The 12,906-nt window shown below is 37.0% G+C and overlaps 1 protein-coding gene across 1 annotated transcript in view; it reads left to right on the plus strand.

Moving 5' to 3' along the window:
• Positions 1–12,906, plus strand: part of vtd (RAD21 cohesin complex component verthandi) — a 475,837-nt gene that overhangs the window by 26,495 nt on the left and 436,436 nt on the right. The window contains exon 2 of the mRNA XM_090376234.1: positions 4,640–4,810. Within this exon, the coding sequence (XP_090232360.1) occupies positions 4,667–4,810 (144 nt within the window). The 5' untranslated portion in view covers positions 4,640–4,666. The remainder of the gene's footprint in view (positions 1–4,639; positions 4,811–12,906) is intronic.

Raw genomic sequence — 12,906 nt, forward strand, 5'->3', positions numbered from 1 at the left:
TTAAAAATCTTAAGAGCTTACTGGAATATGAAGTTGGACAGGGTGAAAGTGTTACTGAGCTGAAAATTAGAACGCATTTTTTTTATGTTACATTCAGTTCCTGGTGATGTATGGGTTGACTATTTTGGTAATCTGCTGGGCTGTCTAATACAGTTGAATGTCGTTAATAAAAAGCTGAAGAGACTTAAATTTTCATATTTATGAGGTTTGTAGTAATGCAGCCCCCCAAAAGTGTCAAAATTTTATAGTTTTTTTTTTTTTGGTACATACTATATATTTAAGAATAATAATAAATAATAATATTATCAAAAATAAATGAAAAAATAAGTTAATAAAATAAAATAATAAAAATAAAATATAATAAAAACAAAAGCCTTGTCTAACAATACAGTAACAGGAATAACAGATTTTTTAAAGATTTTATTTTATTTGTAAGATAAACTAAGAGAAAAGCAATTAACAGAAATGAAAATATTGTACAGTATATATTTTGATATTTACAATATTTAGTATCACAGTAAAAAGAATTACAATCTTAATAAAAAAGGAGACTTACAAATAATTAACTTTTTAATAAATTAATCTAATTTAAAGAAAAAATCAATGTTTTTTGCACAGTTTTTGTCCTATATGCATTTTTAACTACAGCACAGACATTATCAAATGCAGTAGTTGTTTCTTTATCAATGTTACTGCAGGCCAACATATTCTCTTTATGCTCAATGCATTTTGGGAACACACACTGCCATCTTTTTTAGATGGCTGTGTGTGTGTGTGTGTGTGTGTGTGTGTGTGTGTGTGTGTGTGTGTGTGTGTGTGTGTGTGTGTGTGTGTGTGTGTGTGTGTGTGTGTGTGTGTGCTGCTTCACTTTCACTGGTAACAAAAGTATCATCATTTTGCTTGGTGCTCAGCAGTTCTTCTGGTGTTGGTATTGGTGGCAGCTTCATCATCCACCTTCACAAACTCTTGATCCATATGTTCCTTCAAATTCCTCCATTCCTTGATTTTGCTATCACATTCATCTGCTGGACCACGTTTTTCAATGATATTCCCTCCAAAGACACTCTTTCTGAAGCATTTGATTATTACACAATGCGATATTGCCCAAGCAAAAACAAGATTATGGATTCAAGACATTCCAATTTGGCTGAAAATTGTTCCCTCCTTCTATGTTGCAGATTAGGTACCTTATCAGGCAGGCTATATATGCTCTCTTCAGGTTATAAATAGTGCCATGATACAGTGGTTGCATAAAACTGGTGGTATTGGCAGATAAAAACAACAGCCGTATATTTCAACTTAAGTGTCTCGGCAGAATGTACTGTACTGTACAACGATCTAGAATATTCAAAATGTTCCTTTTTTCTGAAGCCATTCTTCTGTCCACATTTGATAACCAAGACTGAAATTTTTTGAGCACCAGCAAAGCAAAGCACTTCTATTGGCCGCATAATCACAGGGAAGTCTTTAAAATATCTTGACTTGGAAAACTTACCAATCTGTCAATTTGTCAATTTGCCTTACCAATTTGTCAGCCTTTGATCCTCCTTTGTGAATTGGGGTCACATTTGCACATCTCCAGTCTATGAGTACCTCCCCTGAGTCCTTTCCTCATAATTATGGCTAAGGGTTTGCTTACTTCCTTTGCTGCCGTCTTTAATATAACTGGATAGATCCAATCCACCCCAGGTGCCTTTCTTTTGTTTATCTTCAACAATTTCTCTTTCACTTTACTCTCAGTTATTACAAGATTATCAGCTTACTGCCAGAGTTGAATACACCTCTGGCATTCCCCTCGCTGAATAACTCTTCGTGTGTGAATGTCGATGCAAAATATTCATTTAGTTTGTTAGCTACCTGAGCAGGATCATCAACATTTGGCGTCTCCGTAGCCAGGTGGGAAGGAGCAGCAGTGCGTAGTACACGCTTCTTGATTAGACCGGGGTTCGAGCCCGTCACCACCAAATACGGAGGATGCGGAAAGGTCAAGGGAATGACCACCGCATATTCCCGGAGCAATATGGCCTTAATTGCTAATGCTCCTAAAAACCAAATAACAACAACAACAACATCAACATTTGAACCATTGATATGAAGTGGACCAATCTGATTCATCCCCTTCCTTATAGAGTTTACATAAGTAAAGAATCCTTTGCCAAAGATTTCTTGTAATCTGCCTTCGCCTTCCTAATCTGCTTTGTAACTTGGTTTCAGATCAACTTATATCTACATAGGCTTCTGTGTCACATGTTAATTTATATGTATCCCATGCATTTTTCTTCTCTGCCATATGTCTCATTAGTTCATCTGACATCCATTTAGGCCTAAACCTTGAACAATATTTCTTGTTTCGTTTTTAGCAGCATTAGCAACAAAGGCCATATTGCTCCGGGAATATGTGGTGGTCATTCCCTGACCTTTCTGCATCTTCCATATTTGGTGGTGATGGGCTCGAACCCCAGTTTAATCAAGAAGCGTGTACTACGCACTGTTGCTCCTTCCCATCTGGCTACGGAGGCGCCCAATATTTCTTAGTTGGTATGTAAAGCCTAGTAGCTTCCAAGATAAGTTCTTTGAATGCTTCCCATTTTGAATTTGCTGTTGGTAACATCATCAGTTGGTCCCACTGTATAGAATTTAAATACTGTCTCAGACCATCGTAGTCGCCTTTACGAAAGCAATAATCCTTCCCTTTACCCCTGATGGTAGTTACCTCTTTGAGTAAATCCCACTTCAGCACACTGTGATCACTGCCACCTAGTGGTTCATTTACCTGCAGATTCTTAATGCATGAAGAATCACTACTGATAATCAAATCAAGAGTATTACTCCCTCTAGTTGCCTCCCGAACATGCTGATGTAGAAAACAATCATCCAATAAATCCACAAAAGCCTTGCTAGTGTGTGAGTGACCAACCCACAAATTCCAGTCTATATCTGGGAAATTAAAATCCCCCATTATAAGACTCTCTGATTTACTGGCCCACTTTATTTCCCTGTACAGTTTCTTATTATACTCATCAGAGTCATTAGGCCTATAGCAAACTCCTACTCTCAATTTTGATCTCCCAATGCTTGTCACACCAAACTGACTCGACACTGCACTGTCCACTGGCTTCACTTCCTTGGATTTTATGTGTTTCTTAACTAATAGCATAACCCCTCCTCCCTTCCTATCCTGTCTATCCTTTCTGTACACATTATACTCCCCAAATTCCAGTTCTGCATTCCTTATATCTGTGTGACACCACGTCTCTGATATCCCAACAATATCTGCCTTTGATGTTTTGAGCAATACCTCAAATTCATCAAATTTATTTACCAAACTCCTAGCATTGGTGTACACGCAAGTACACATGCACCTGTTCCTATTCATAGCTACCCTAGCACAACCCATGTGTTTACTTGTACCGCAATGACTCCCAGCAGTCTCTGAAATATCCCACAACTTGTTTTACAGGCTGCTGCTCATTCCAATAGAAGCAGTGCAAGAATCACTTTCACTTCTGCCAGTGGCTACTGTTAATCTATTAGTCCTTGTACCCCCCCCCAAGCTAGCAGTTTTCCAACCCACCTAACACTGCCTCGATAGCATCAACAAATATTCTTGCACCCTTTCTATTTAATTGCTTCTACACCCTGTAGAAGCAATCTCTCCTGTTAACAAGTACAGACCAGGCTGAAAAAAATTCTACCCCTTGAGGATTGCACAATCTTTCCAGGGCCGAATTGATTGTTGAGGCTCTCATCATATACTCCCTCCTATTGTGTCTGGGCAGAATTGCAGACACTTTCAAACCTAATTCATGGCTTTTTTCCAACAGTGACCTGCACTTGTTAAGTAATTCTGCCGGTCTCCTACTCTTAATATCATTAGTGCCAACATGTACAACTATATCACCTTTTGTGCCCTTAAAAGATGATATCCGCTGTACAACGTCATCAACCTTTGCCCCTGCCAGACATACCCTGGTCCTGTTCCACCTATCCTTTTTACAAAGCATGTTCCCCGTTTCCCTGACAATAGAGTCACCAACAACTACTAGTTCCCAACAACTACTACACATTCTTTATAGAACACCAAACCAAAGTTGTTGGATTAAAATGAAGATTTTATTACTATGATTTAATGACTTTCAATTCCGAACATTGTTATTATTCCTACAACAGGCAGAACAATCAGCTTTCTCATCACATAACCAGCACTTTTTTAAACTTGTTTTCTTTATCTCAAATATGAGATAATTCCCTTAGTAATTCTGTTTCTTCACTACCTTAATTCCCTTTTCCATTGAATTGCTAACATTAAATTTTTTTATAGAATGTTATTGTTTATAAAGTCTTTCCATTATGCAGTTGCCTATATAATTCTTGTCAGTAACACTGTCTCTCAAATATATCTTACTCTATTTAGTTCATCCTTTATAATATTTTTTTAATAAATAAACAGCAAAAAACAGAATTATTATTTAAATGCTAAATACTTTATTTATGGAATGGTTGTATCTTTTATTTATAGATATTTGTTTTAGTACAAATGTAAATTTTATAAATTTATAAATCAATCAGTGAGGGATCAGTGAAATGATTTTATATAATTTTTATACCTCTGTTTAATGGTATCTTGTTTATATTTCAGGTATTGCACTAAAGGAGTTGCATAATTATGTTCTATGCCCATTTTGTCCTAGCCAAAAAAGGTCCATTAGCAAGAATATGGTTAGCAGCACACTGGGATAAGAAATTAACAAAAGCACACATTTTTGAAACTAATATTGAAACCAGCGTGGAAGGTATTTTACAACCTAAAGTAAGTACAAAAACTGTAGTTGTTAGTGTAGAACAGTGGTATTTTGCAAATGATATACTTGGACCACTTGCTGCCATTGCTGGTTTTATGGCATATCAACATCTTAAGCCATATTGCACTGGTATTATGTCTGTACAAGTTGAGCAAAAAAAAAAACTTTAAGTAACTCACTGGGAAAAACTTTATTCCCTCTACATGAGGGAATAAACTATTGCCCCAGTTGAAGAAGCTTCCTCTAATCTCTAGTGGAATTTAAGTCCCATTTAAATGAGTGACAAGTCGGGAAATCCACTGTATTTTCATCAAGGCTGGTCACTTGTATTGGAAAACCCTGATTAAATCACAGGTGAAATAATGCAGTGAAAATTCAGTTTTATATTTTTTGTGTTTATTCATGTTTTTATTGTGTCTGATAAAAATCTCTTAAGAACATTTTTTTCACCATTGTTTTCACCGAAATTATCTCTGTTTTGTGATGTTTGTTTCTAGTGTTTCATTGCATTTGGTTATATCCTCTCTTTTAATTCACACTTAAAAAAAAAGGTTATTTTCATGTCATATTTACTTTGTATTGCACAAAATTTAAAATTTATTTTATATGAAATTTAAAGCATATTGATAGATTTTATTTAAAATTAATTAATGGCAAAACTTATTAATGCATTCTATTTTTAGTTTTTGGAACTGAATTGTAATTTCCTGAAATTTGTATTCCTGTATTTTTTTTTTTTTTCCCATTCTAAAAATGCAAAATTGAAGTTTCACTAAATAAATAGAAGTTTATCATTATAAATAAATAAATAAATTTTCTGTTTATACTCCGGGACGACCAAATGGTCAGAGGAGTTCACAAGATAGACAGAATACAAGAAACAGCACCGTATTCAGCAGTCACGGGCTTGATCCCCGGTCACTCAAGGCACGTGTACTTATGCACCCGCGCGCTCACCTGACCACTAGGCTACGGCCGCCTAGGAATATGTATAACATCTCATCATTCATTCATGATCCGCAGTCAAAATCATCACAATCAGAATGTGATGATTCATAATCATAATGCATTCACAGTCTACAGACTAATGATGAAAGAGATTTTTTTTAAGGATATTTATAAAGAAAATCATATCATTCAAGTAAATTTAACCTTGGTTGAGTAGTAAGTAATGTTTATTTTTCAGGAGCTAAGTGCATGTTTGGCACCTCCATAGCCAGGTGGGCAGGAGCAGCAGTGCGTAGCACATGCTTCTTGATTAGACCGGGGTTCGAGCCCGTGACCACCAAATACGGAGGATGCGGAAAGGTCATGGAATGACCACTGCATATCCCCGGAGCAATATGGCCTTAGTTCTAATGCTCCTAAAAAAACCAAATAACAACAACAAACAACAAGTGCATGTTTTTAAAACTGTTTTTGTTTAATATATGTGGGAGGATTTAGTGACCGAGGTAGTATAAATAAAGAATAATGAAAGTTACTGAAAATACAGAGTGGGCTCCAAGTCCCAACACTGCAATTAGGTTGTAATTTTTTTTTTTATACTTGTAAACTTTCTACTAATAAAGCAGCAAATCAAAAAGCTCAAAGTAGTGGGAATGCTCTGGCATGGGGGAGTACTGCTGAGGGCAGGTCTCCCCCAAGCTTTATAAAGTATGCTATTTGTTCCATCTTTGCAGAACTATCTGGAGTGGGATACATCCAAAGGGAATGCCTGTATATGTTTTTGTTATAAAAAGTGTGAATAAATGCTCTCATAAATACCCAACAGAAGAACTCTGTATTCTGTAGGAGTTTATGAGACCTTTAAGAATAGAGAAGATGCCCTTGAAGATGTAAATGATGCACCAATCAACCACTCAGCTGCCCACTGGTTGCTGGTTGTCTGATGCATGAGCGTAGGCTTGTGTGTCAGACAACACAACAGCATCTCCAAAGGCAGAAAATGCTGCTCTCTCACAGTAAGTAGCTATCTTCTGGAAAGTATATATTACTCTTAATATATATTATTATTAACATATAAAATTTTAATATATTACTATTTTATTTTTTAGTATTGTGGACAATAATGATCAGAATATGGAATTTAAGTACTAGTGCATTCAGAAATTTCTTGTCATATCAGCAGCCAATACAGTGACTGCTGTATTTGGCATGCCAAGTTGTGCTGGCTGAAAACTATTGCTAAAAAAATGGCAAGAAAACTTATAAAAATTAAAATAAGAATTCCACTTACACTTACACAATCAGCTGCACAGAATGTAACATTCACTAACAACAGTCAACCAGACAACATTGACCAAAAACTGGTAATCTGAATTATGTTATCCACTAGCAAATTATGATCCTACTAACACACTTTAAACTGAAACAGTGGCATGTAAGATATGAAATCAAGACCAAAAATAAATTAATATTAAACATCTATATCTTCTAGAAGTAATTTTTCAGCCTGTGATGTTTATCTTTATTACAAATATATGGCATTCTCAACAAATGCTTAAGCCTATTATTACTTGAACTGGCATGTAGGTGTCTGCTGAAACTCAGATCTGATTTTTTTATATAGAGACATCTCAAATTCCATTAAAATCAAGGATGCAGATTGAAAGCCAAAACAAAACTATACTAAAGGAATATTAAAATTCCCACTTACATCACTCTGTTAGCAATTTAAATTTTCAAGGTTTTCTTTTTTTTTTTTTTGCTGTTATGCTGTTCGCTGGGTTAAGAATAGGAGATCTGAGGATTTACTTAATAGGTATAGGGCAATGTTGAGAAAAAGTTAGGACTGAAATTGAAAATGTCTGCAATTTTTCTTAGATATGTTTGAATTGATTGAATATTTCAATCAATTTGGCTGTGAAGATTAAGCAAAGCTTATGGGACAGAATTTTTTTCAGCATGGTCTGTGCTTGGTAACAGGAGAGACTGTTATTACAAAGATGAGATTCCCCTAAATAGAGGGGACACAAGAATATTAGCTAATGCTGTTATGTAGTGTTAGGTGGGTTGAAAAACTGCTAAAAGTTAATTCACTACTAGTGTGGGAGAGGTATTGCTTGCACACATCCCAAGGGTTCTTGTTTGTGGTCACAAAAGCTGATATTGGTAAGGTGTGCTGAGGATAATTATGCTTTAAAAGACAGGAAACAAGTTTAAATAACTTCAAGGAGGTATGTCAAGGTAAACTGTATGAGAATGCTTAGTCCTAACTATGGTAATGTGGTAATGTATCTATGGTGTCAATAAAATGTGAATTTAAACTCCTGGTTAGGACAACTAACACTGACACATAGTCTAATGGAAATGTGGCATTACCCAGAAATAAGGGATGATGAGTTTCTCTAAAGTATATATATAATGTATTTAGGAAGAAGCAAAATGGAAGGGCTGTTGTTGTCATGCTTCTTATATCAGTCTGAGCATGACAAAAGCTTTCCCACATTCAGAACTTATGCATACCACTATAGCATACATATAGTATACATATACCCATATAGCAATGCATACCAATCTATGTGGTAGTTGAAAGCAAAGTTAAATTGAAAGGTGTAGCATGCTACATGCCTGAAGAGTACGATGAGAGTCTCTACAAGTAGAGAGAATGGGCGAGCAAGTGTGAATATCTTAGTATTCAATTTTCCTCCTTATTGATTGGAAAGGAAACTTGCTATGGGGCACAAAATTTTTAAATAAATTAGATGAGTATTATTAGTATCAGCATGTTAGAGAAAATACTAGGGGTAAGAAAATTCTAGACTTGATGTACAGGAACCATTAATCCTTTGTTGGAAGATGAAGAAACAGGTTGCACTTATTAAAGGTAAAGGCACAAGTTTTAATTTCATGAAAGGGGACAATAACAATTTAAGACATTACTATATAGCTCTATCAGTTGGACAGATAGCAGGAGGAGGGTGATTACATTAGAATTATGGCATATCTGTAAAGCAATAGTCACAGAAGGTATAAATGCATATATAACATTAAGAAAATATAACACAAGAAGGATGCCAAGATGGTTGAATACACAGCTGGTCAGTCTAATGAAGCAGAAAAGATGGCATTTGAAAATTGCAGAGTGATGAAAAGTACTGAGGCTTGTAACAGGTACAAGTTGAGCTGTAATAGTATTACAGAAAATGTTAGGTTGGCAAAGGCTGAGTATGAGGAAATCACTTTGCTGAGAGAGAGAGAGAGAGAGAGAGAGAGAGATTATCACATGATCATTATCCACAAACAGCCTACTGGGCTAACTGGGTGGGTAAAGTGCCTGCCTGGCAACCCACCCAAAGGTCGTGGGTTCGAATCCCGCCTTGGGCTTGGATCAGAGTAAATGCAAAAACTTTGGGAGGTACATTATGGCTACAGAAGCCGATGCACCAACAACTAACAAAAAAAAAAAAATACCCACAAACATCCATGTCTTCTAGAACATTATTACATTATGTGCAGCTGAGAGAGAAGCACAGAAATAAAGAGTTTTCATATATGTGAATACAAGAAGAAGAAAAAAATGAATCAGATTGGATCCTTGCATAATGGGTATGAAGTTTTAGATAACTCAGCTGATGTTGCTGGTGACTTGAACAGGGACCTTGTATTGATCTTTACAGACGGTAGATCTTCCAAAGGAGGTCAAGACAATGCTTTTGTTTCGTTCAGTGTAAAAAGTTCAGAAAATTGAGTGATCATGACTGATTACGAATCACCTGTACAAGTAGTGAATCTGTTGCATTACACTCGGCCATTGTCAAAATTGAAAATGAGAGAATTTAAAAAAAACAGACTGGAGTTGTGGGACAAAGGTAGACAGTGCACCTGCACACAATGTAATATTAGTCCAGCAGTTTCTTGCCAAAAAATAAGTTCCTGTTCATAGCCACACTTTTTTGTTCTTGCTTTGTGAGATTTTTTTTCTATTTCTGAAACTGAAAAATTCAATGAGAAGAACCCATTTCCAGCTGACTGACGACTGCCATTTATAAACAGCAGGGGTCTCTTAAAAGGAATGATGCAAAAACGTGACTTCCAAAGATGCTTTGATCCATGGCAGGAATGCATAAAGTGCTATTTAGTTGCTTGGGGGAAATTACTTTGAGCGGGATAAGTTATGTAATTAACAATTTTTCAATAAAGCACTTTTATGATATTGTTCTCTTATTTAATGGCCACACTTCAGTGAAGGGATCTATGTAACAATTCTTTTAAGAGGGGTGGGCGAGAAGGGAAGTCAGCGCAAATGAAATGTGTACTCATTTCATTTTTATTTAGAATATCCCAAAGGATATTCTAAACAATTCCAAAATTTTTAAACAGATCAGAATTGCTGTTCCACATTAATAACAGTGGGTGGGGAATTTACCCGAGTTTAAATCTGTAGTTACAATGCGAAGGCATTACTGTTGGAAATATGGAGGTGAGGTACCTTCAGGCAAATCCATTAAGTGATGGGTAGAATAGGTTATGGGAACTGGCAGTGTCCTGCATAAGATGGGTGTGGTAACGGTCAAGAATGTTGAGTGCATTCATTAAAGTTTTACATGCAGCCCAAGGAAATCTATCTGCCCTGCTAGTAGAGAGCTAGGACTAATCCCAATTGACCATTCACGGGATTCTCCATCACTGCCTGAAACTTTAGGCATACAAAATCAATCATGTGCAAGATTTTAAAGTGGATGAGCCACTACATTCTATAATGTGAATTCTATAATGGAACAGGACCAGGGTATGTCTGCCAGGGGCAAAGGTTGATGACGTTGTAGAGCAGATATCATCTTTTAAGGGCACAAAAGGTGATATAGTTGTACACGTTGGCACTAATGATATCAAGAGTAGGAGACCGGCAGAATTGCTTAACAAGTACAGGTCACTGTTGAAAAAAAGCCGTGAAATAGGGTTGAATTTGAAAGTGTCTGCAATTCTGCCCAGACACGATAAGGAGGGAGTATATAATGAGAGCCTTCTCGATCAATTTGTCCCTGGAAAGATTGTGCAAGCTCAAGGGTAGAATTTTTTTCAGCCTGGACTGTACTTGTTAACAGGAGAGATTGCTTCTACAGGGATGGGATACACTTAAATAGAAAGGGTGCAAGAATATTTGCTGATGCTATCGCAGCAGTGTTAGGTGGGTTGGAAAACTGCTAGCTTGGGGGAAGACAAAGACGAATAGATTAACAGTAGCCACTGGCAGAGGTGAAAGAGATTCTTGCACTGCTTCTGTTGGAATGAGCAGAAGCCTGAAAAACAAGATGCAGGATATTTCAGAGACAACTGGGAGTCATTGCGGTACAAGTAAACACATGGGTTGTGTTAGGATAGCTAAGAATAGAAATAGGTGCATGTACACTTGCGTGTACACCAATGCTAGGAGTTTAGTAAATAAATTTGATGAATTTGAGGTATTGCTCAAAACATCAAAGGCAGATATTGTTGGGATATCAGAGACGTGGTGTCACACAGATATAAGGAATGCAGAACTGGAATTTGGGGAGTATAATGTGTACAGAAAGGATAGAGTGGATAGGAAGGGAGGAGGGGTTATGCTATTAGTTAAGAAATACATAAAATCCAAGGAAGTGAAGTCAGTCGACATCGCTGGACAGTGCAGTGTCGAGTCAGTTTGGTGTGACATAAGCATTGGGAGATCAAAATTGAGAGTAGGAGTGTGCTATAGGCCTAATGACTCTGATGAGTATAATAAGAAACTGTACAGGGAAATAGAGTGGGCCAGTAAATCAGAGAGTCTTATAATGGGGGATTTTAATTTCCCAGATATTGACTGGAATTTGGGGGCTGGTCACTCACACTAGCAAGGCTTTTGTGGATTTATTGGATGATTGTTTTCTACATCAGCATGTTCGGGAGGCAACTAGATGGAGGAATACTCTTGATTATCAGCAGTGATTCTTCATGCATTAAGAATCTGCAGGTAAATGAACCACTAGGTGGCAGTGATCACAGTGTGCTGAAGTGGGATTTACTCAAAGAGGTAAAAACCATTAGGGGTAAAGGGAGGGGTTATTGCTTTCGTAAAGGTGACTACGATGGACTGAGACAGTATTTAAATTCTATACAGTGGGACCAACTGATGATGTTACCAACAGCAAATGCAAAATGGGAAGCATTCAAAGAACTTATCTTGGAAGCTACTAGGCTTAACATACCAACCTAGAAATATTGTTCAAGGTTTAGGCCTAAATGGATGTCAGATGAACTGATGAGGCATATAGCAGAGAAGAAACATGCATGGGATACATACAAATTAATACATGATACAGAAGCCTATGATAGATACAAGTTGATCTGTAACCAAGTTACAAAGGAGGTTAGGCAGGCGAAGGCAGATTACGAGAAATCTTTGGCAAGGGATGCAAAGAAAAACAGCAAAGAGTTCTTTACTTATGTAAACTCTAGAAGGAAGGGGATGAATCAGATTGGACCACTTGATATCGATGGGTCAACTGTTGATGATCCTGCTCAGGTAGCTAACAAACTAAATGAATATTTTGCATCGACATTCACACATGAGGAGTTATTTAGCGAGGGGAAAGCCAGAGGTGTATTCAACTCTAACAGTAAGCTAGAGAATCTTGTAATAACTGAGAGTAAAGTGGAGGAGAAATTGTTGAAGATAAACACAAGAAAGGCACCCGGGGTGGATGGGATCTATCCAGTTATATTAAAGGAGGCAGCAGAGGAAGTAAGCAAACCCTTAGCCATAATTATGAGAGCTTCCATGGACTTAGGGGAGGTACCCACAGACTGGAGATGTGCAAATGTGACCCCAATCACAAAGGAGGATGAAAGGCTGACACAAGTAATTATAGACCTGCGAGTTAACTTCTGTTCCAGGAAAATTAATGGAGGCACTAGTTAAAGAAGCATTGCAGGATCATTTAGACAAGACTTCAGTTATAGCTCGGACACAGCATGGTTTTGTTAAGGGGAAGTCTTGCCTGACCAATTTGATTGGATACTATGATGCAGTCGCAAAGGAACTGGATGCAGGGAATAACTTTGATATTATATACTTGGATCTTAGAAAGGCTTTTGATACTGTTGCACATGGAAGACTGCTTCACAAATTGGAGCAGTA

The sequence above is a fragment of the Mastigoproctus giganteus genome, chromosome 6, assembly GCF_048544385.1.
Source record: "Mastigoproctus giganteus isolate SK-2022 chromosome 6, ASM4854438v1, whole genome shotgun sequence".
Taxonomy (NCBI): domain Eukaryota; kingdom Metazoa; phylum Arthropoda; class Arachnida; order Uropygi; family Thelyphonidae; genus Mastigoproctus; species Mastigoproctus giganteus.